Below are 20,093 nucleotides of genomic sequence, written 5' to 3' on the forward strand. Positions count from 1 at the left end.
ATCTTGCATCTGAATTTAATCTGCTATTCCGTTCTATATAGGTTTTTACACCATCATTGTAGTATCTGAGGGCCTTCCGGTAGAGCATTAAGCAACGTGACTAACATCTGTCACATGTTTGTCCTCTTATCCTTTCCCCAGGGAGAGGTGTGTGTGCAGGGGAGTGTCTTGTTTTAGTGGTTGTTTGGTTAAAAAAAAAAGAGAGAGCGAGAGTGACCAAAAGAGCTGTATGTTTCTGATAGAGAAGACAAAGTTACAGAAGTGCACCTTGCCGATGGAACAGCAGGTGGGGAGGTCCTTAGTTCTTGGGGGAGTTCTTTTCACGATCTGAGTGGCCCCTGAGAAAGCTGTGTCTCCTGCACAGGTCAGCTTCACCCTGATCATAGAAAGTTCCATTGTGCCAGAGGAGCAAAGTTGACTCAGAATCAGACCCTTTCTCCGCTGTTAGACTAAATTGGTCCGTTTTGGAAAGTTGTGTCTGTGGGAGCAAAATGTCACTGCAAAGAGACCTGACAGCAGCTGGTGTATGAATATAAAGGCTTTGAGGGTTAGGCAGTTTTTTTAATTTTAACCTCATCCTGTCCTCTCTGCTCTATGGCAAATGTTTGGGGTTCCTGGGTCTCCACCTCGAGACATAAACGGGTGCCAAAGGCCCCAAATAAAGCTCACAGGCAGCATCAAAGAGGAAGCTAGAATTCTATTGCCCAGTCAGCTCCGTATATATGTAACTACATTTACTGTTCTGTGTAGGAAATCAGTGTTGGCTCCTCTGTGGGTTATTTTCTCCTCTTGTGCGTGCACACGTGCACCCACACAATTATCAGAATGAATAACTCAGTCCTAGCTTGTTGCCTGCTTGCATTTTGAAATAATCAGACATGCCGGTTTCATAGTGCATTGTAAGAAAATAATTTGGTAATACTGGTCAATGTTGCCCTCCAATCCCCAAGGCCTTGGAGCAGTGTCCCCTCTCTTCCTGTCAGAGATATGAAGGTCCTTTGGATAACATCCCCACCCTTGAGGTCCAGCGATTCAGCCAGCTAGCACTGTTGTTTAACAGGAATGAGGGGGATCACTGTTGAGCAGAGTGAGACATACTTTCATCCCCAGGGGTTAAGTGCCTTTTCCTCTGCTGGCCTAGGAAGCAAGAAACAGGGCAAGAAATTGAACTCAGTCTTCTGGATAATGCAGAATAGTGCCATTAAATTGCTGATTTGGGTTGAGGTTTTTAAGTAAATAAACATTGGAGTTAACTGCTTGTTTATTCTGGTTCTAACGGTAATAGTTAAATAAACAATATCAGGATCAACTGGCCCCAGTTTTTCATTTAAGGATAGGTTTCAGAGTAGCAGCCGTGTTAGTCTGTATCCGCAAAAAGAAAAGGAGGACTTCTGGCACCTTAGAGACCAACACATTTATTTGAGCATAAGCTTTCGTGAGCTACAGCTGCAGCCACAAGTCCTCCTTTTCTTTTTTCATTTAAGGATGTGGTTCTTTTACTTTCAGTGCTCCTGGGGCTTTCTGGTTTTATTTGTGTTTCTCTTTTTGTTTTTTGACATTTGAAATGTTTTCTGTTTTTAAAGCTTCCATGTTTGGGTCTCTTGAACTTCTGTTTAGAATGCAGAAAGGAGGGACAACAGCCGAGGTGGCTGGATGGGTGAAAGAGAGAGAACACGCAAACCCTTTATAAATATTATATTTTATAATATTAAATAACACTTAAAGGGGAGGGGAGCTTTCAAAGCACCTCAGTGAGTGAGGAGAACAAGTCCCATTGACGTCATGTAGGCCTTGTGCTGCTAGCTTACTTAGGAGGTTTTGAAAACCCCACTCTCTGGGTAAAATTTTCTAAAGCACCGAAGTCCCATTGACTTTCAGTGAAACGTAGGCATCTGTGCAAGTTTTGAAAATGGGGGGCTTCGGTGCTTTACTCTGTATCTTTAAAGACCACAGCTTTTTAAGGACTAGAAAGGAAAGAGTGCACATAGCTTTTCTAGAATCTCATTATTTCATTGACTGGAAGGGGAGTCGTAGGTTCTCCGAGGCAGATTTTCAAAGGTAGGTAGGCACATAAAAGATGCAGATAAGTGCCTAGTGAGATTTTCAAAAGCGCTTAGGTGCCTATGTGCATCTTGAGGTGCATCTTTATTCAGATACCTTTCAAAATCTGGCCCTCACAGCCTTGCTGGATAAGCTCCAGGATCAGTCATTAAAGCAGTGTCTGAGCAATGAAGATGCCACCATCCGTGTGTGTGTGAGAACTAGGATGTTAAACTGTAAACAGATTCTTCCTATTGTCACAACAAGGAAGAAAATGAAACCAGTTACATGAATGGAAGGACAAATTTGAATTGCAAACAGATTAGCTTTACGTTCCCAAGGTGGTGACAGAAAAAAGGAAAGACTTCTTCGAAAAGTAAATACAATTTAAACCTTGACAAGATCCATTGAATCTAGTAACTAAGATAACTTTTTGTAGTTATTAAGTAGGTTAATTAGATATTGAGGCCATTTATTTTTGGAACCATTTTTCACTGTAAAATTACAACTTTACTATGGAAATAAAATAATTTGAATTATTATACACAAAATACGTATATTACAAAAGTTGCAGGCCTGATTCGCTAGTACACACTGGCTGCTTTATGCCACTCCAGTGATGCAAAGGATCCAGATATCCAGCTCCACCATCCAGGTAAACCTGTACTTCAGGACCACCATAAACAATTCTTCTTATCCCTTGGTGTTTAAGGGCCTGATCCATAGCTCATTGAAGTAGAAACTTCCATTGACTTCAATGGTCATTTTGTATCCATCCCTAAACCTTTAAAATCCTTTTATCTTCTTTTAAATATTTCATGTGGCATATTCTGGCAACCACTTTCTGATTATCAAATTATCCAGGACAAAATAGACAATATTTTAATTACTTAAAGGGATACTGTAATGATTTAGGCAATGCATGTACATTATTTTGTTTAATACATTGTGATATCTTTAAATGTCTCCACTACGTTTTTTTAAAAGTTGTTTTTTTGTCATTCAACTGCTGTTTGCAACCCAAGTATTGCTGTGCAGTGTGCTAGTATGTGAGAATCAAAGTCTGCAGTATTGCCAACCTAAAACATTCCAAAATCATGAGATTCATGTAAAAAACAACTTTTTTTTTTTAAAGCCAGTTTTGCATTTTGATTTGCATTCTGGTTTCAGAGCCTTTTAGAGTGCACTTGAATCACATTTCAAGCATTTCTCCACAACCACAAGGGGCAGAAACTTCCTATTTTTGCAAACAAAAGCTGAGATTTTCCAATAATCACTTGTCTTCAGGAGCTGGGTCTAAGTAAAATGCCAAATATCATGAGGTTTGTGATGAAATCATGAGTTGGCAACACTGACCTGACAAATCTATGTATGTTTTGCATTTCTGCTTAGACAAACTGCATAAATGTTAAGAAAAGGCTTTTTTAAAATTATTTCCAGTTTAATAATCTTTTACGAACACACAAGAAGGAGAGGAAGCAGCAGGCTGGGTGTTCTTCCAGGGCCCTTCAGCTTTGGAACTTGCTGTCCTGGATCCAAATAGTCCTAGTTTATTGATGTTTGTTTGCAAACATTGTTGGGCGTGTTGCAAAGCCTCCTGTATTTTACCTAGCTGAGAGAGACCAAGAGGACATTGGTGGGAGATCATAATATTTCTAACTGTTGTATTATGACTTATTTTAAAGATTGGGCAAAAAGGGATTCCTGGAACAGCTGTTTGTATAACACAGTTTTTAAAATATGTCAAGGGGCACCTGAAGCATAGGTGCTCTCTTTTAATGTATGTTTTAAAGTGAAAGTAAATTAAAAAAAAAAAAATTGTAAAAGGACATTTACTTTTAAAAAAAAAAGTCAAATTAAAACAAACATCTCATTTTTCCAGTAGGGTTTTTCTTCATTTCTACATGTATCAAATGACTCATTTAAAATTTTATCAGAGGTGTGAAGTTTTTTTTTTTCCTAGATCCCATTAGCTAGAATATATGTCCAATTGAAAACACAATATCTGTTTTGGCTCCTGTTTTATTTAGCTGGATAATAAAACTTCAGTACTTTGAATGCTCTATAAATATAATGTTTACTAATTTTGTATCCATGTATGTAGTTATAACTGGATTCTTGGCTAATGAAAACTCATGTTTTTTGCATTTCTTCAACTAAATCTGTGAAATAAAGAATTACGGTCTAGATTTTGCAATCCTTACTCATGTAACTACTACATATTACTCGCGCATGAGTAAGGACTACTTGCATGAATAAAGGCTTGCAGGATTTGCCCTGTGGTTGTAGACCTTTAATTTAAGCCTATTGGTACTATTCCTTAGGGAATACGTTCCTAAAATTTGAGGACATATGTTCCAGAAATATTTATTATATTCTTTAAATTGTTTATTTCAAAGGCAACCCACTGAAGGTCGATCACGTGATGGTGGTTTACGTCTTGGAGAAATGGAACGAGATTGTTTAATAGGTTATGGAGCCAGCATGCTTTTGCTGGAGAGACTGATGATTTCAAGTGATGCCTTTGAAGTGGATGTCTGTGGACAGTGTGGCTTGCTGGGATATTCTGGCTGGTAAATTGACTCATTTTAATGTTTTCTTGTTAGTGGGTTTACATCCTGATCTCTTTCCCTTTTATTTTGCACATGCAGTCTTATGTTCTGTATGTCCACTTTAAAGAAAGCCATTGAATCCTTAAGTTATGTGAAGCAAACTGATTAACACAGTAAATACATCTACAGAATAATACTTCGCACTTGTGTAGTGCTTTCTATCTTGAAAGTGCTTTGCAAATGTTAGTTAACATTTCCATACATTTTAATTAATCTACATCAATGACCAGGTAAGTGTAAAGGGGATGCACTCTGAATGGTCATGGGATTGGTAACAGGATATAGAGCTTTTCACTAGTCAGGCACTGGTTCCTTCTGACTCGGTAGTGCAACTGTCACACAAAGTAGTCTCTGGGCCAAATTCTGTCCTAACTGAAGTTGAGGTTTCAGAGGGTTTAAGTCAAAACAAAATCTGGCCTTTGTGGCCCATCTCCCAAAGTGGAAATAAATATCCATGTCCCAAAACTCAGTTACAGTTGGTACCTTTTGGCAGCCTGAGAAACAGGACAAGGTTGGAATTAACATGGAAACTGTACTGCCCTCTCACTCATTCTCTAGGGGCTTGTCTACATAGAGTTTGTGTGCCAATTTAACCCAACTAACTTAATTCAGTTGTTGCAACTCTCCTACTGGGGACAGGCTCTTCGATGGTTTTGTGTCTTAAATCACATTCGCTTAGGTCATTTACAAACCAGCTTAAGATAAATTGATTGAAGACACTTAAAACTAATTTAAGTGTCCACACACACAGTTGCATGGATTTAAGTAAATTGGTTTAAAATCACACCTTTAGTTAAAATGGTGCAATTTTGAGTGTAGACCAGGGCTTAGTTAATTGTGTCTGAGAGCTTGTCTGCCCTGCATGGCAAAGTGCACTGGAGGGTGTGATCTGTAGCGCTCTAACATGTTGTGCTCTAGCCAACCTGTGCAGACCCAGCTGGAGTTCTTTAAATGGTACCCAGTTCAGATTAATGTCATCCTGCTTGAAATGGCACTACATCAGTGTGAACTAGGTACCTTTTTAGAGCACACCAGCTAGGTCTACGTGGGGCAGTTAGAACACACAACATGTCAGCGCTCTACAGATCACACCCCTCTGGTGCACTTTGCGTCACTGAGTAGACAAGCTCTAAGTCCTTGGCAGTGTACTGTCGGGAAGCTTGCACTGCCACTCACTGTACCTGTTCTGTAGCTAGCTTTGAAAATTAATGGCCGCCATCAGTCCTCCAAGTGATCAGTCTAGCACGTTTCATGATTCAATTAACTTTTATCTTTATTAAGGGAGAGTGATGAGATTTTTACAAAAAAGACACATAGGACCATATATTTCTAATGCAGTCATAAATATTTTTGAAGGACTGCTATTCTTTTTCAGTAAGATTTTCAGAAGCGTGTAGTGTCCTTTCATACTTAATTTTACTACAGAATAGAAAAAAAATCTTTAATACCATACTATTTTTTTCTGCAAGTTACACTATACACAAAGGGCACCGTTAATAGATGGTGTTCTTAGTTGCTGAGACTGTGGGGGGTTTTTTGTGTGTACTGTAATTCTACTTATGTTCTCTGACCTACTCCAGTTCCCTTTAGCCCTTAATACTTTCTGTTTGTTCTCATGAGCAATAGACTTTCTGATTTCCTTTTACAGGAGCAAAGTCGGCAGGATTCTCTTCTCTAAAGCCATTTCTCCACCTAACACACCAACCAGGGGTAGATGGGTGCATATTTGTTTTGTTCTAAGTAGAGAATGTTTTCTTTTGGGTTGGAGGACCAGGAAGAGCCTGAGCTCAACTCTGAATCTCTGATCTATGCTGTAGCAATTCAGTACAGGATAGATCTTTTGGAGATGTTAGTATTGCTTTAGTCTCCCATTGCCATGTGCTTGTCCTTGCTAGAGAGCAAAGTTTACCACTCTCCTGGTGTCTCTGGGCCAAATTTTCTTCTGGAACCAGAGTAAACTCCAGGGGTACAGGTGTTTTAATGATTGCCCCTGTGGCCATTCCAGGGGCAGTGGTGGACAGGAAATAACAATGAAGAGCACACAGGAATGCATTAGTAGTAAAATTCAAGGGGCTCTATTCTCCTGCCCTAGGATAAAAGCTACTCTTTTATTTAAAACAGTGGGAGTTACTTGCATCCTGCATTGGAAAAATCAGGCCCCATGTCCGCTACTGTTCTAATACTACAGAGATTTATCTCAATACAATAGAGAGATCTGTATGTATGGTTTTGTTTTTTTTGTTTTTTAAAAAAGCAAATGTTCTCAGACTATCTAATGAGTCCTGCTGGCTCAGGTTTTTCCTTGAGTCTTTGTGGTGCCTGTAAAGCTGATGGATTACCTCTTTGCAGGACAGAAATCATTTACAGGGGAATTGGACTCTCCCCTATGCTTGGCACAGGAAAATTACTTTCTTTGGAGAACTTCCAGCCCCTACTAGAAAATCATCCTCCAAGTCTAAACTTTAGAGAAACAGAAAAAGCTCTTCCACTGGATACAGGAATAGAGACAAAGACCTGATTGCACATATCATCTATATTATAAACAAATGATTTACCTTTTCGAAACGGGAGAATCAGCTGTATCAATGTCCTTGAACCCCCCAACCCCTGAATCCCAGCCATAAATTACTGAATAGTTGAGGTCAGGTTCGCCACAGACTCAAACCTTCATAATTTCATGTGAGTCTTGCAGCGCAGAAGAGAGGGATAGGGAGATGAGTGATGATCTGCATCTTCTGTTTGTTGTACTTCTCTGGCTGTGGAATCTCCCCCAGATTACTGAATTTCCCACATCGCCACCATTTATGCTTTGCCTTCCCACGCTGGCTCCTATACAGAGCACCCTGATAGGTACTTCCTTTCACTGTGGGAATACAAGACAAGGTACACCTGTTGGTGATGTTAGAAAGATGACCTGATTGCTGGAGAAAGGCAGAGCGCGACTAGCCCAGTAAGGATGGAGCTTCCTTATTGGAATGTGACCCTCTGTCAGTCTCCCTCTAACCAAATGCCACCTTCTTGGGGAAAAAAAAATTCTCTGCAGGTAAGGTTATATTGTCACTGTTGTCCTGGATTCTAGCCTAGTGCAAGATTTATCCTGTGCAGACTAATTGCATTTTCCTCAAGTACTGAAAACATGGAATTAGAGGCCAAAACTATTTGGAATGCAACACCTTTTAATGGTGTGGATTTGGATCCCAGTTGCCTTAATTTTCTACTACGATTTTGGTGTACTGGGTATAAGGCTATACAGTAGGTTGCCAGGAATACATCTTTGTTATTAGAAGCTATGGAAGTTTGTCTGCCTATTTTTCATCGTATGTTATGGGCGAGAAAGTAGACTGAAAGTAAGTCTTGCTCTTTTGTATGTGAAAGAGATGGGATGCTGTTTTTGGTCTAAGTGTCAGAATATCTTTCTTTTTATCATTTGATGTGCATGTGTTATGCCCAAAAAGAGGGTACCTCTTTATTTTCCTCAAATCTTGTGCTCATATAACTGAAGTCTAGGTGGATAGTTGGAGGATTGAGGTTGTTAAACACCCATGTTCCCTGAAAGGAGCATAAAGCCCGCTCTGAACATCCCTCAACGATCAGTGATTTTTTTTTTTAAAAGAGAGCGAGTGTGCTTTTGGGAGGGGGGAGGGATAGCTCAGTGGTTTGAGCATTGGCCTGCTAAACCCAGGGTTGTGAGTTCAATCCTTGAGGGAGCCATTTGGGATCTGGGGCAAAAATTGGGGATTGGTCCTGCTTTGAGCAGGGGGTTGGACTAGATGACCTCCTGAGGTCCCTTCCAACCCTGATATTCTATGCGTGAGTGTGCACCCATGCATGTGTGGGGGGCAAAAACGTGTAACATATAAGTGTTATAAATAACAGCAGAACTACCCAGCAGCAGGACACCACCTGTTGCTTTTCTTACCGTTAATGTTATTTAAACTGTTTGGATTCCTGGTTGTGCTTTTGTCATATGACTCAGCCAATGGCTACTGAAGATGTCAGGCCTTAGGAGAAGACCGTATTTGGATTGTTTAGTGCTTTATAATTGTTTAAATTCTAGTTTGATGTAGAGTCCTGTGAGAGAAGACTAAATCGTTGTTTGTGACTCAAATCTCTCCTGTTAAGCAACTGTGTAGACAGGCATTACTCTGCACGTGAGTGCCAAGTGTACTCTTTGAACTTCTGTCACGATACCAAAAATATATATTTGGGCCAGACTAATGAACATGTGATAAGTGCTCTGCCCTCCGGAGCATGAAACCTGGGTTCATTTTCCAAAGCCAGGCTCTGGCTCCACCAGCAAGGATGGGACGAGAGTGTAATCTGCTTCTGAGTGGAAGGAGAATGCCTTATGTTTCTCAACAGCAACTCCTTCCACCTGTGTAAGGCCCTGCTTTGTACAGCTTCAATGCAGATGTGGCCAGTCTTAACAAAGATGATGTCTGCAACATGGGTCCTTGAAGGAGTTGAAGGAGCTGAGGGGAATCAGAAAGGCTCCATAAAATAACTCATGGATCCTTCCAACAGTGAGGGTGAAAAAATGAGTTTTTAACCCTTTAAATTAGGGGTTTGTTAAACAATCAAACCCTTTTTGTTCAACTTTGTTGCAAAGTTTAAAGTTTGTAAACTGTAGGTGAAGTTTCTCCCAGAGAGAGGAACAGACATTCAAAGCAATCTAATTCTGTAAAAAGCTCCCTGGTGGGGAAGCATAATCAATAATGGGTGGTTTCAGCTACTAAATAAGCTGTATCCATTCGTAGTTGGAGCCAGGGACCTCTAATGAGCAACACAGTGAAAACTAGGTAATTAGAGCAGCTCAGAACCTCTCAACTGGCCTTTGTCAGAGACTCAAGCATCAGTGAGACACTGCTCTGGGAAAGCTTGTAGCAACGCATTGTTCTGTCGATGACCGTAAGGGCACTAGTCGCCAGGAAAAAATGGTTACATATAAGATGTCCCCCTAACACGTATATCCAATATAGGGTGGTACATCTGGGTTATACTTTCCTGAGGGAAGTAACAACATACTGCCCTCAGTGGCAGGATTGGTTCCTCTGTGGGCGAGGAGGGACCCCTGCAGCTGAGAGTCTCCCAGTGAAGGTTTTAAAAAAATTCACTGTGGGTTACCAATTTAATACTAGGTCCTCCACACCTTACTCTTGTGCATAGTCCCAATGAGTTCAATGACCGTGCTCTGATGAATACAGCAAACGGGGTTTAATCCTTATGCTGAAGATGTTCATGACACATAGGAGACCATAAATATTTTGGGAGATTGTGCAGGTGCAATATTTTGGGTATTTGAAAATTTATGGACACAGAAAATGTTGGCCTCTGGTTTAAATTCAGCCTTTGTGTGAGTGTAATTTACACTGCACTGAATAGCTGTCTGTTTACACAAGGCCTGAATTTGGCCCTTTAAGTGCACATATCTTGAGTTATGCACTGCACATCTCTAAACATGCACGCCCTCCATCTAGATTTTGTAGGCAGACCTCTGACAGTATGGGATTGTACTGTACCAATGCTGGGGTAGATAAGGACATGTGACCAGCCAGAACATACCCCACACTCCTCCCCACAATATCATGTCTGTCTGCCAGTCTCAACTTGCCCTGCCCACCACTGAGCTATGAGGTGCATTTTCCATGTAGTTCCAAGAAAGATCCTGTTAAATCACTGTACCGCCTCTGGCACTGATCCCAGACTGGACAAGGGTATGACCAGAAGCAGAAACGTCATGCCCTATAGACAGCTCCGGGGCTGCACATGTGACTGCCTTCATTTTCTGTAATTGTTGCTATGTCCACCGCAGAAGATGGTCACCCTTCTCATAACTTTCTCTCACACAAATATAAACAGACAATGAGGAAAAGATTTATTGCAAAAAAAAATTGAGCTCTGTTTTCTTTAAAACAGCATCAACAATCCAATTGTATAACGGTGCCTATTGGTTCGGGCAACAATAATGCCCACGTGGAACAGGTATTCTCTGGAAACAGTGGGTTCTCTTTCACTAACTTATTATTGCCTTCAGTCAGGTCAAGAAAGTACCGATCCTGCTTTTAGTTCAACTCACAAATCGTGTGGGGTGGCATCCACTCTTCGCTCTGAACTGGAGTACTGTAGTCAATGCTTCTGTACCGCTAGCTGAGGGATCAGCTGGTAATGAAGGACTCCAAAATATGGACCGTGTAGAGGCAGAGCAGCCTTGAATTTCTTGAAAAACCAGTAGCTCCTGAACAGCATTATTTATTATTAAGGCTAAGATTTTGCCATGGTTATTTTTACTAAAAGTCATGGACAGGTCACGGGCAATAAACAAAAATTCATGGAAGCCGTGACCTGTCTGTGACTTTTGCTGCTACGGCTCCATGGTTTCCCCCAGCACCGTGGTGGCTGGGAGCTGTGGGGTTCCCCCTCTGTCCAGGGCAGCTGGAAGCTGCAGGGGAGTCCACCCTCCACCCATGGTGGGTGGGAGCCTTGGGGTCCCCCCTCTGCCCACAGTGTGGGAGCTGCAGTGTGACCATATTTCCCAAAGAGAAAACGGGACACCTCAACCGCTTGCCCGAGGTGTTCCCCTTCCCCCCCACATTGCGTGGCTGTCGCCTGTCGCTGGAACCCTGAGGAGGGCCCCCTGTCGCTTGTCACTGCTGTCGCGGGAATCCTGCCAAGGCCCCACTGGCTGTCAGCTCCAGAGTACTGCAGCCCCTGAGGCTGAAGCAGAAAATGTCACAGCAGGTCTCTGGAAGTCACACCTTCTGTGACTTCCATGACATAAACGTAGCCTTATTTATTATCCATAGTTCAGGACAGGAAAGAAGTGGCATGATCTGATGGAATAACTACAGCAGACTTTGGTGTTGGCTCTCAGAATCGAGGGTCTTGTAGCAAATTAGTTCATTTTATCATCCATTTATCATTGTGTTGTTTAGTGTTATGGTCAGCTCATATGCTGTTTCATATATAATCAATGTATGCTGAATAGCAACAAGAGTGGAACCCTGGTAGTTTAATACAAAATCACTAAATTTAATTTAAATCAAGTCTACAGGTAGCCAATTATTTTTTGTCAAGGTCCAGATTTCTTGGTTAAGGTATAGTCAAGGTCCAGACTCCAGAGAAAATCATAATAAAAATAATCACAATAATTGTGATAAGTAGTAAATATAAAGATTTTGGGGTCCATTCAAAAGTGTCTGGCAGTCCAGATTTGGCCCGCGATCTGCCTCTTGACTACATCCATCTCCTATTGAGTTTGTTTATGAAGCATCAGTTGACTTCACTGGGCCTGATGCTATTGACATCGGTGGGTTTTGGATCAGGCCCATGGACAGCAGAATCAAGTGACTGAGTAAACATTGATTCTCACCATTGTGGACATTGGCAAAACTCCCATTGACTTCTGGAATGAGCCTTCAAGCAAACAGCCATCAAATAGGAAGTTTAGGACCTAATGATCTGAGACAGGATTTGAACCTCCATCTAGATATTGAAAAGATTGATAGCCCATTCCAGACTCCTGAATGATTGAATTTCCTCAGTGGCTTGCTTTCTAAAATTTATAAAGTATTATGGATAATAAATGAATCAAAGAATGAGAAATGGGAAAGTAGCAATGTGATATTTGCGGAAGAGTTTCCAATTCTCCATATGATGTGTAAGGTTAGAGGGAGTAAATACTAAATTTTATGTTGCTGGTTCTTATCTCCGTGTAAGTTAAAGATAATCTGTAGAATGCTTGGTAGTCTGATATTAGGCTATTGAACACAGGGCATTTTCATTCTAATTTATTTGAAGTGCCCAGTTGCACAAATGTACTGAAAAGAATTATACAGCGAACAAAAAAACCAACTCCCTAAATTATCATAAGATTCTATTACCCTGAGTGACCAGTAGCGGGAACATTTAAAGGCTGCTTCACTAATTTCCCATTTTAATTGCAACCTGCGCTGCTTTGGTTGCTTATTTGTTTGTGGAGGCTGGAGGAGAGAGAAATATTCAGCCTAGTAAGAATGAGTATAAATGGATTTGGGACACTTTTTGGTAATTGGAGAAATCTCAGGTGAGAAAACAAAGGTTGAAGGCCCCTTCTCCGTGCTCTATCCATTTTGAAAGTGAGTAGAATGGAAACTGAACAACTAGCCAAATGTTTAGATTTTGAATCCACTTGACCACTGTCTATGTAATGCTGTCTCTTGAGTGGCCCTATTCCCCGCGTGTGAGGGGGATATAGCACTCAGTCCTGCAAGATGCTGAGCACTCCAGTCCCAATCCAGTAAAGCACAGGCTTAATGTTAAACACATGAGTAATCCTGTTGGCTTCAATGAGATTATTCAGGGACTTACAGATATGCACGTCCTTAAATATTGCAACAGGGCCAGAGTGCTCAGCACATTCTGAGATGGAGGCCATAGAAAATGTATTGTTTACATGCAGTGGGATACAAGAACCATTTGATAATTGTAGCAGAGCTTCATGTATAAACCTGCAATGAATTTGTTTTTGTTGTTTCCCTAGGTGCCATTACTGCAAGTCGTCTTGCCATGTCTCATCCCTGCGCATTCCATATGCCTGTAAACTATTATTCCAAGAACTTCAGTCTATGAACATTATACCCAGGCTAAAATTGGCTAAGTACAATGAATGAGCCTGCAAAACAAAGATTTAAGAAGAAATTTTTTAAAAAGTGTGCAGAACTGGAAGGAATTTCTGGGAAAAGGAGTGACTGTTAAAACTGAGTGGGGGAGGGAGGGAGGAGTGCTGATGAATTCCTTATTATTTCCCCCCTTGCTATTTTAAGTTGACTGGGAGACTATGCTGTAGAGAACATCAAGAGCAAATGGTGGGGACTCAGGCAGCCTGGATGAATGAGATACATAACAATTGTGAAATAAGGCCCTGATCCAGCAAAGCACTGTACGCATGTAACTTTTAAGCATGTGATAATCATGCATTCAGGATGCAAGTGCTTCTCTGGATCAGGGCCTAGGGGTTATTAACTACAGCAGTTTATCCATATTGCTTAAGTATTAGTTTAATTTTTCCAGACTGACAGTGTATGAAAGACTAATAAAAACATTTTCAAGTATATTGCCTGTGTTTTGCTTTCATGACCCAGTGTTAATGTTGTAAAAGATGGTATGGTAAGTACTTTGAAGGGTCAAAATTGCTAAATTTATTGCGCTGAAGCATTTATTTACAATCTTTAGACAGTTTGGCAAGACTAAACACATTTTCTGAAAAACTTCCATACAACCTTTTTGAACAATATTTTCTGAAAGCAAGTAAAGAAAAGATGCACGTGTGTGGGGTGTAATACAAATATAAGGTCAAATGCTGCCTTCAGCTAGGCATACACAACTTCCAGTGAAGTTTGAGAGTGGATTGCATGCATGCATCCGAGGGCAGAATTTGGTTTATAGAGACAGATTAATATTTTGATTCTTATTGAGTACAATATTTTAGTACATAATAGCTTGCCTTCCAAGGGTTGAAGGCCTGAAAAAACAGGATATAAGTGCTATAGCTAATAATGGAGAGTCTCCCAGGATTTGTTTAAAAGAAAAATTGGGATTTTAAAATTAAACGTGACCAAGCTTTAGAAAATATACTGTAAAGGACAATCATCTGCTGGCAGAGAGATAGACATGAGTGACCTAAGAAGATTTAGAGAAGGAAAAAGAGCTGTGTTTCTGTTAATGGGATACAGGGCCTAGAGCTAAAGCTGTGGGTGGAATTAACACTCTGAAGACACTTGGGCCCTGATTCAGCAAAAGACATAAGTACATCTTAATTTTAAGCACACGAATGGTCCCACTGAAGTCAAAATTAAGCATGCACATTGTTGGATCAGGGTTTCAAGGTGCATCAGAGAGAAATAGTTGAGCAGTCTGGATCACAAGCAAGAAAGTAACATATTAGCTGCATAGTGGAGATCTTGAGAGACCCATCAGCCTCCTAAATAGCCAAGAAATTGCAATAAACTTGTCTTCCTTATTTTCTTGCATAAATGGCTCTGCCTTGGGGGGGGGGAATGGGACAAGTGACAAGTCCTGAACATTTTCTGATGAGGTGCTACTGAACTGGCTCGCTATTTTTAGCTGCATCCCAAACATTTAGAGCAGTAGCTTTGTGTCTGGGTTAATGAACCAAGTCTGAGCAATAAGACTCACAAATGAGGGGGTGGATCTCTTCTTTTCTTTGCAGTCAGAGTAATAACAGTCTGGATAATTCAGAGAAGAACATTTGGACCTGAAAAGGTTTTGGGGTTTTTTAGTCACCTGTGACCTGAACAAGATGCTATTAACAAAAAGTTAAGGAATGTACAGAATTGTACATGCCCCCCAAAAAGGGTAACTTATGAGCCACTGCTCTACCCAAATTACCTTTCTGCTGCCAGGCTGTGAGAAGGGGGCGGGAAATGAACAAAAAGCCCTGGCCAAATAAGAGCACCTACCTTGTTCCCAGAGACTGACAAATTGAGGCTCTGGTGGACCACCAGAGGGAGTGAGCTTCAAATGCTAGGGCCTTCCCCTCAGAGAGCTCTGGCCTGGGTCCTGGAAAATATAGTCTGACTGAGGTGTTCATGCTGCCTAGTCCTGTCTTAATTGCTGTGATGGTCTGGGGTGAATTACAGGCCATTCAGGGCTCTGAAGGTTGTAAGCAACATCTAAAATTGTATCTGCAAATCAACAGGTAGCCAGAGCAGAGATCAGCAGGAGCAAAGGAATGTGTTCATAATAGCTTATCCCATTCAGAAAGCAGGCTTCTGGTGACATTGAAGGGTAGTCCTAAGAGTATGGTACAGCAGTTGAGCTTAGAGACGGCAAAGTCATGGGATAATGATTGTGAGGCCTGTGCTAGAGAGGAAAGAGAGATAGGAAAGATGGGTAGCCAAAGATGAGGGAGAAAAGGCAGCACAGACCCAGTAGCTATCAGAGAATCGCTAGCATTGCACGAAAGCTTATGCTCAAATAAATTGGTTAGTCTCTAAGGTGCCACAAGTCCTCCTTTTCGCGAATACAGACTAACACGGCTGTTACTCTGAAACCAGTAGAATGCAGAGACTATAAAGAGTCTGTGGCAATAGGCAGGTGTATCTCAATAGGTAGAATAGATGCTGCCTCCACCAATTCCACTAAAACCGTGCCCCAGCAATAAGCACCTACCACCGTCTGATCCAGGTAAGGTCAAATCCAGGTTTCTTTCATCCAGAGCTGCCTCTCATACAGTGGGAGAGTAATAAGATTGTAGAATTCAGTTGAATCCAATATTTTACTACCCATGTTTACACCGTGTGTTTTAAGAATGATCACCTACATTTACTGATCTAGGAAGACACTTTGGAATGATAGATGGTGTTATGTATGATATCAGCACTGCAGAGCAAATATAGGAAATAACTCAAGAACCGTTTATAGACGAACTCCTAGGACATGCTTCTCAGGGTAGAGGTGCAGGGGCAGAGGATCCCAGTCCACGACCCTCAGAAGAACTCTGCTTTGAAATAAGCCCCTCAAGTTGCTACCCTACTTTCAACTGAGAATCTCCTCCCTGCAGCTCTGTGGAACTCGCACACAGTCTTCAGAAAGGCATTTGAAATGCTGTATCTGTCCGCATTCTGCAAGCTGATCTTCCCTTTGTAAAGTGAAATGCCGTCACACACCATTCTAATGTCAGCTGATGACTCCCATGCTATGACTGGGCTTCCTCAAAACAGCCGTGTAATGACTTTTTGTCTAATCACTGAAGGAAATGTAATGTTCTAAACAAATACTTGCTCTCAGGGCTTTCATACAGGGTACTGTGGTTAGGAAACTGCGCCATAAAGTTTTCATTCTATTCCAGCTTCTTTATTTCTTCCTACTTGGTGTCCAGGAGAAGGTTTTTACCAGAAGTACTATTCAACATGAAGGTCACTAATACGACTCCCAGCTGAAATGCTGAACACAATCCACTTTCTAGCACAAGCAAACATGTATTTTGCTGCTAGCTGGGATACCTACCGTATAAATCATTTTAAATCATCCCATTTATTTTGAGGATACAAGGGATTTGACGGTATTAAAAATGTAGAATTGTTAAACTTGATTACAGAAGTCTGGGCTGGAAACTAAGTCTATTATTCCACTGCAAAATGAAGTTTGGGTCTACAGGGATGAATTTGAAACGGTCCCTTAAAATACTATAAATGTCTAGTCATGCTGTGTAATTATGAGAAATAAAATTAAAAAGGGTGCTGAAAGATGTTTAGGTGCAGTTTATTCATAAAATCCGGAACTTGTAGCTGTAATTGAAGCTGGGTTTAGCTCATCACTTGTTCAGGCTTTAAAAAAACAGCCTCATTTTTGGGCCATTCAGATCATTAAAAGCACCTTTATAAAAAATTTCAGTGACGTTTTCATGTAAACCTTCCCAAACGCTCCAGCATTGTGCTTGTGCCTTGTAACCAGAAAGTGAAATTAACTATGAACAAAAGTGAAACTGGCTAGTCTTGTTTCATCATTCATGCAAGATGTTGTGCAAATACATAGTGAAAAGATTTTTTTTCAACATCTTTTAAAATAATCTAAATGTAATAATATTAGGTAAAACTGGTTTGTTTTCAGTGTATTTGTCTTCAGAGATTATAAGGCCAGAAGGAACCATTGTGATCATCTAGTCTGACCTCCGGCATAAAACTTCTGAATTAATTCCTCTTTGAACTAGAGAATATATATTAGAAAAACCTTTAATCTTGACTTTACAATGTCCAATGATGGAGAATTCACCACAGACCCTTGGCAATGCCAGAGTCCCCTTTAAACATATAGCTGGGATATACAAATCGATAGCAGCAGTGCTCACAGAATAGGTGTTACTTTTTTCTGCTTAAAAGCCCAGGAGAATCGTGCGCGCGCGCACGCACACACACGTCCTGATGAGAAATTGAAAACTGCCCTCAATAATTACTTGCATTTCTTGATTTTAAAATGAAATGATAAAATTTGACACTTTTCACAGAAAAAAAGCTGTTTAAAAGTGTAATGCTTATTTTAAGGACTAAGGAAAAGGCTCGTGTTTTACCTTCTTTGGCAAATGCACCAGCATAAAGGGTGCTGCTGGGCCTGTGCCCTCTCAGTTTCTTCTTACCGCACATGACGGTTGCTGGAATGACCCTTTTTGCTGTACCAAGGCTGCTTTCCCAGTGGTTTTGGACTTTCTCTGTTCATATTTTATACAGTTATTGCAGTCAGTGTATAGAGTTAGTTAGTGTATATAGTACTGTTAGTAATTGTCCCTGTCGTCGAGAGACTTTTCGCCCAAGGGCTGGGTATGCCCTGGTCCCTGGGCTTCAAGCTGTGTGCCTCATGCGGCAAGCTGATGTCAGTGAGTGACCTGCATGCTAGCTGTCTAAAGTGGCTGGAGGAGTCTCACATTAAAGAGAAGTGCCAGATCTGCAGAGACATCAAATCCTGCACGAGAAAGGATAGTGACATTCGGCTGAAGGCCTTTCTTATGGAGGTGAGCCCCTCCGAATCAACGCTGAGCACCTTGACAACCATGCAGAGCACTCCCCTGGCACCGTGCTCTTCCCAGCGCTGCTCCCCATCCCTGGTGCTGAGGAAGAGGCATAAGAAACAACACACTGAGAGAGGGTGTTCTCCCATGCAGAGGAGGAACAAGAGGGGGAGCAACTAGCATAGTGAGACCTGCATCAGGCCACTCATCCTCCCCAGAGCCTCTGATGACGCCATTGACTCTGCCTAGGTGCTGAGTCCAGTAAGGGACCTGCCACCATCTCTCGGGAGCAGCCATGGGGTCAGGCGTCTGCTGGTCCCTTCGATCCCGGAGGCTTTCCAAGCCGCAAAGGACCCGCTGTCCCTCCCAATTCCGCGGACCCCTCAAGGCCGCTCATCAGCCAAGGCGACTGAGGACAGGAAGGTGCAGCGAGCTCCACCACGGCACCGAACACCACGGCACCATCGGAGCAAGCCCTCCATGATCCCGAGGCAGCAGTTCCCCAGCACTGCCCAGAGGCAGAAGCTGGTACTGCACCACCATGGTCTCCAGAGGAAGAATCCACTTCAGACTCTGATGGGGAATCCTTCGCTCCACCCAAAACTTATCAGTACCCAGTCTACACACCAGACTTCGGTGCCAGCCCTCTGGCCACTGGCCAATGCAGTGGCAGTACTGGAATCCTTGGGGTTTTCCCCCGGTACTGGTCACTCCTTCCCACCTCTCATACTCAGTGGTGCCAGAAAGGTGAGCTCCCGTCTCTTCCTATCAGGCAACAGACCTGACTCCGGTACCAACCCCGGTGCCGATGTTCAGGAAGAGGCCCCAATGGACGTGGTGGAAGGAGATGAGGAGGAGGGAGCCCTGCCTCTGGCACAGGCCTCCTCCTCATCCCCAGATGAGGCAGTCGCAGGCCCTAGTAACCCGCTCCCCAGGAGCTCCTGAAAAGGGTTGCTGTGAACTTGAGTCTGGCGGTTGAGGAGCTTAAGGGGTCAGCAGACAGCCTAATCTACATGCTAGCTGCAGCTGCTCCCTCCAGAGTGGCCTTGCCTGTTAACGAAGTGGTGATGGGCCCTGTCAGAACACTGTGGCAGACTCCTTCTCTGCCCCCCCCCCCCACACCTCAAAAAGGGCAGAGAAGAAATGCTATGTCCCAGCCAACGGGTTTGAGTACCTTTATTCACACCCACACCCTGGGGTCCCTGGTAGTGTCGGCAGCAAATGAGCAGGACAGACAGAGGCAGTCGAGTGCTAACCCCAAATATAAAGAGGCCAAGAGACTGGGCCCATTTTTGAACGTAAGGTTTGACAGGTAGTCTCTAGTTATGTATCTCCAACCAGCAGGCACTGCTGGGGAGCTACAATTTTAATCTGTGGGACTCATTGTCCAAATTTAAGGACTCCTTTCTGCAGGAGTCAAGGCAGAAGTTCGCAGCCTTCCTAGAGGAGGGCAAAACTGTGGCCAGGACCTCCCTCCAGGTGGCTCTGGATGCAGCCGACTCAGCAGCCAGGACTATGGCATTTGCAGTCACCATGAGGTGCTGTTCATGGCTCCAATCCTCTGGCCTCCCTCATGAAGTGCAGCAGTCCACCCAGGACCTCCCCTTTGAGGGCACCTCCCTCTCGGAACAGACCGACTCGAAGCTTCACAGCCTCAAGGATTCAAGGGCCATGCTTTGTTCCCTTGGCCTTTATGTGCCCCCAGCTTCCAGGAAGTACTTTAGGTCCCAGCAGCCTCCCAGGGCAGGAGCCCTACAAAAGAAAAGGGAAGGGTTATAAGCTACGCCAACCCCTTCCTCCTACCTCAGCCTTCCAGTTGGGTTCTCACAGATAACCCGGCTGGGCGAGGCAGACCTTTTGAAGGTATGCCTGAGGGCAATATACCAGTCTTGACTCCATATCCATCTTCCCTTTTGTTATTGGACCACCTGTCGCCCTTC

At 42.5% G+C, this 20,093-nt stretch overlaps 1 protein-coding gene across 1 annotated transcript in view; it reads left to right on the plus strand.

Annotated features, from left to right (window-relative positions):
* POLR3B (RNA polymerase III subunit B) overlaps positions 1-13,710 on the plus strand; it is a 123,654-nt gene extending 109,944 nt beyond the window's left edge. Inside the window, exons 27-28 of the mRNA XM_074941077.1 lie at positions 4,440-4,613; positions 13,171-13,710. Of these exons, the coding sequence (XP_074797178.1) occupies positions 4,440-4,613; positions 13,171-13,300 (304 nt within the window). The 3' untranslated portion in view covers positions 13,301-13,710. The remainder of the gene's footprint in view (positions 1-4,439; positions 4,614-13,170) is intronic.
* Positions 13,711-20,093: the final 6,383 nt, after the last annotated feature.

This window comes from Natator depressus, chromosome 1 (assembly GCF_965152275.1).
Source record: "Natator depressus isolate rNatDep1 chromosome 1, rNatDep2.hap1, whole genome shotgun sequence".
NCBI lineage: Eukaryota > Metazoa > Chordata > Testudines > Cheloniidae > Natator > Natator depressus.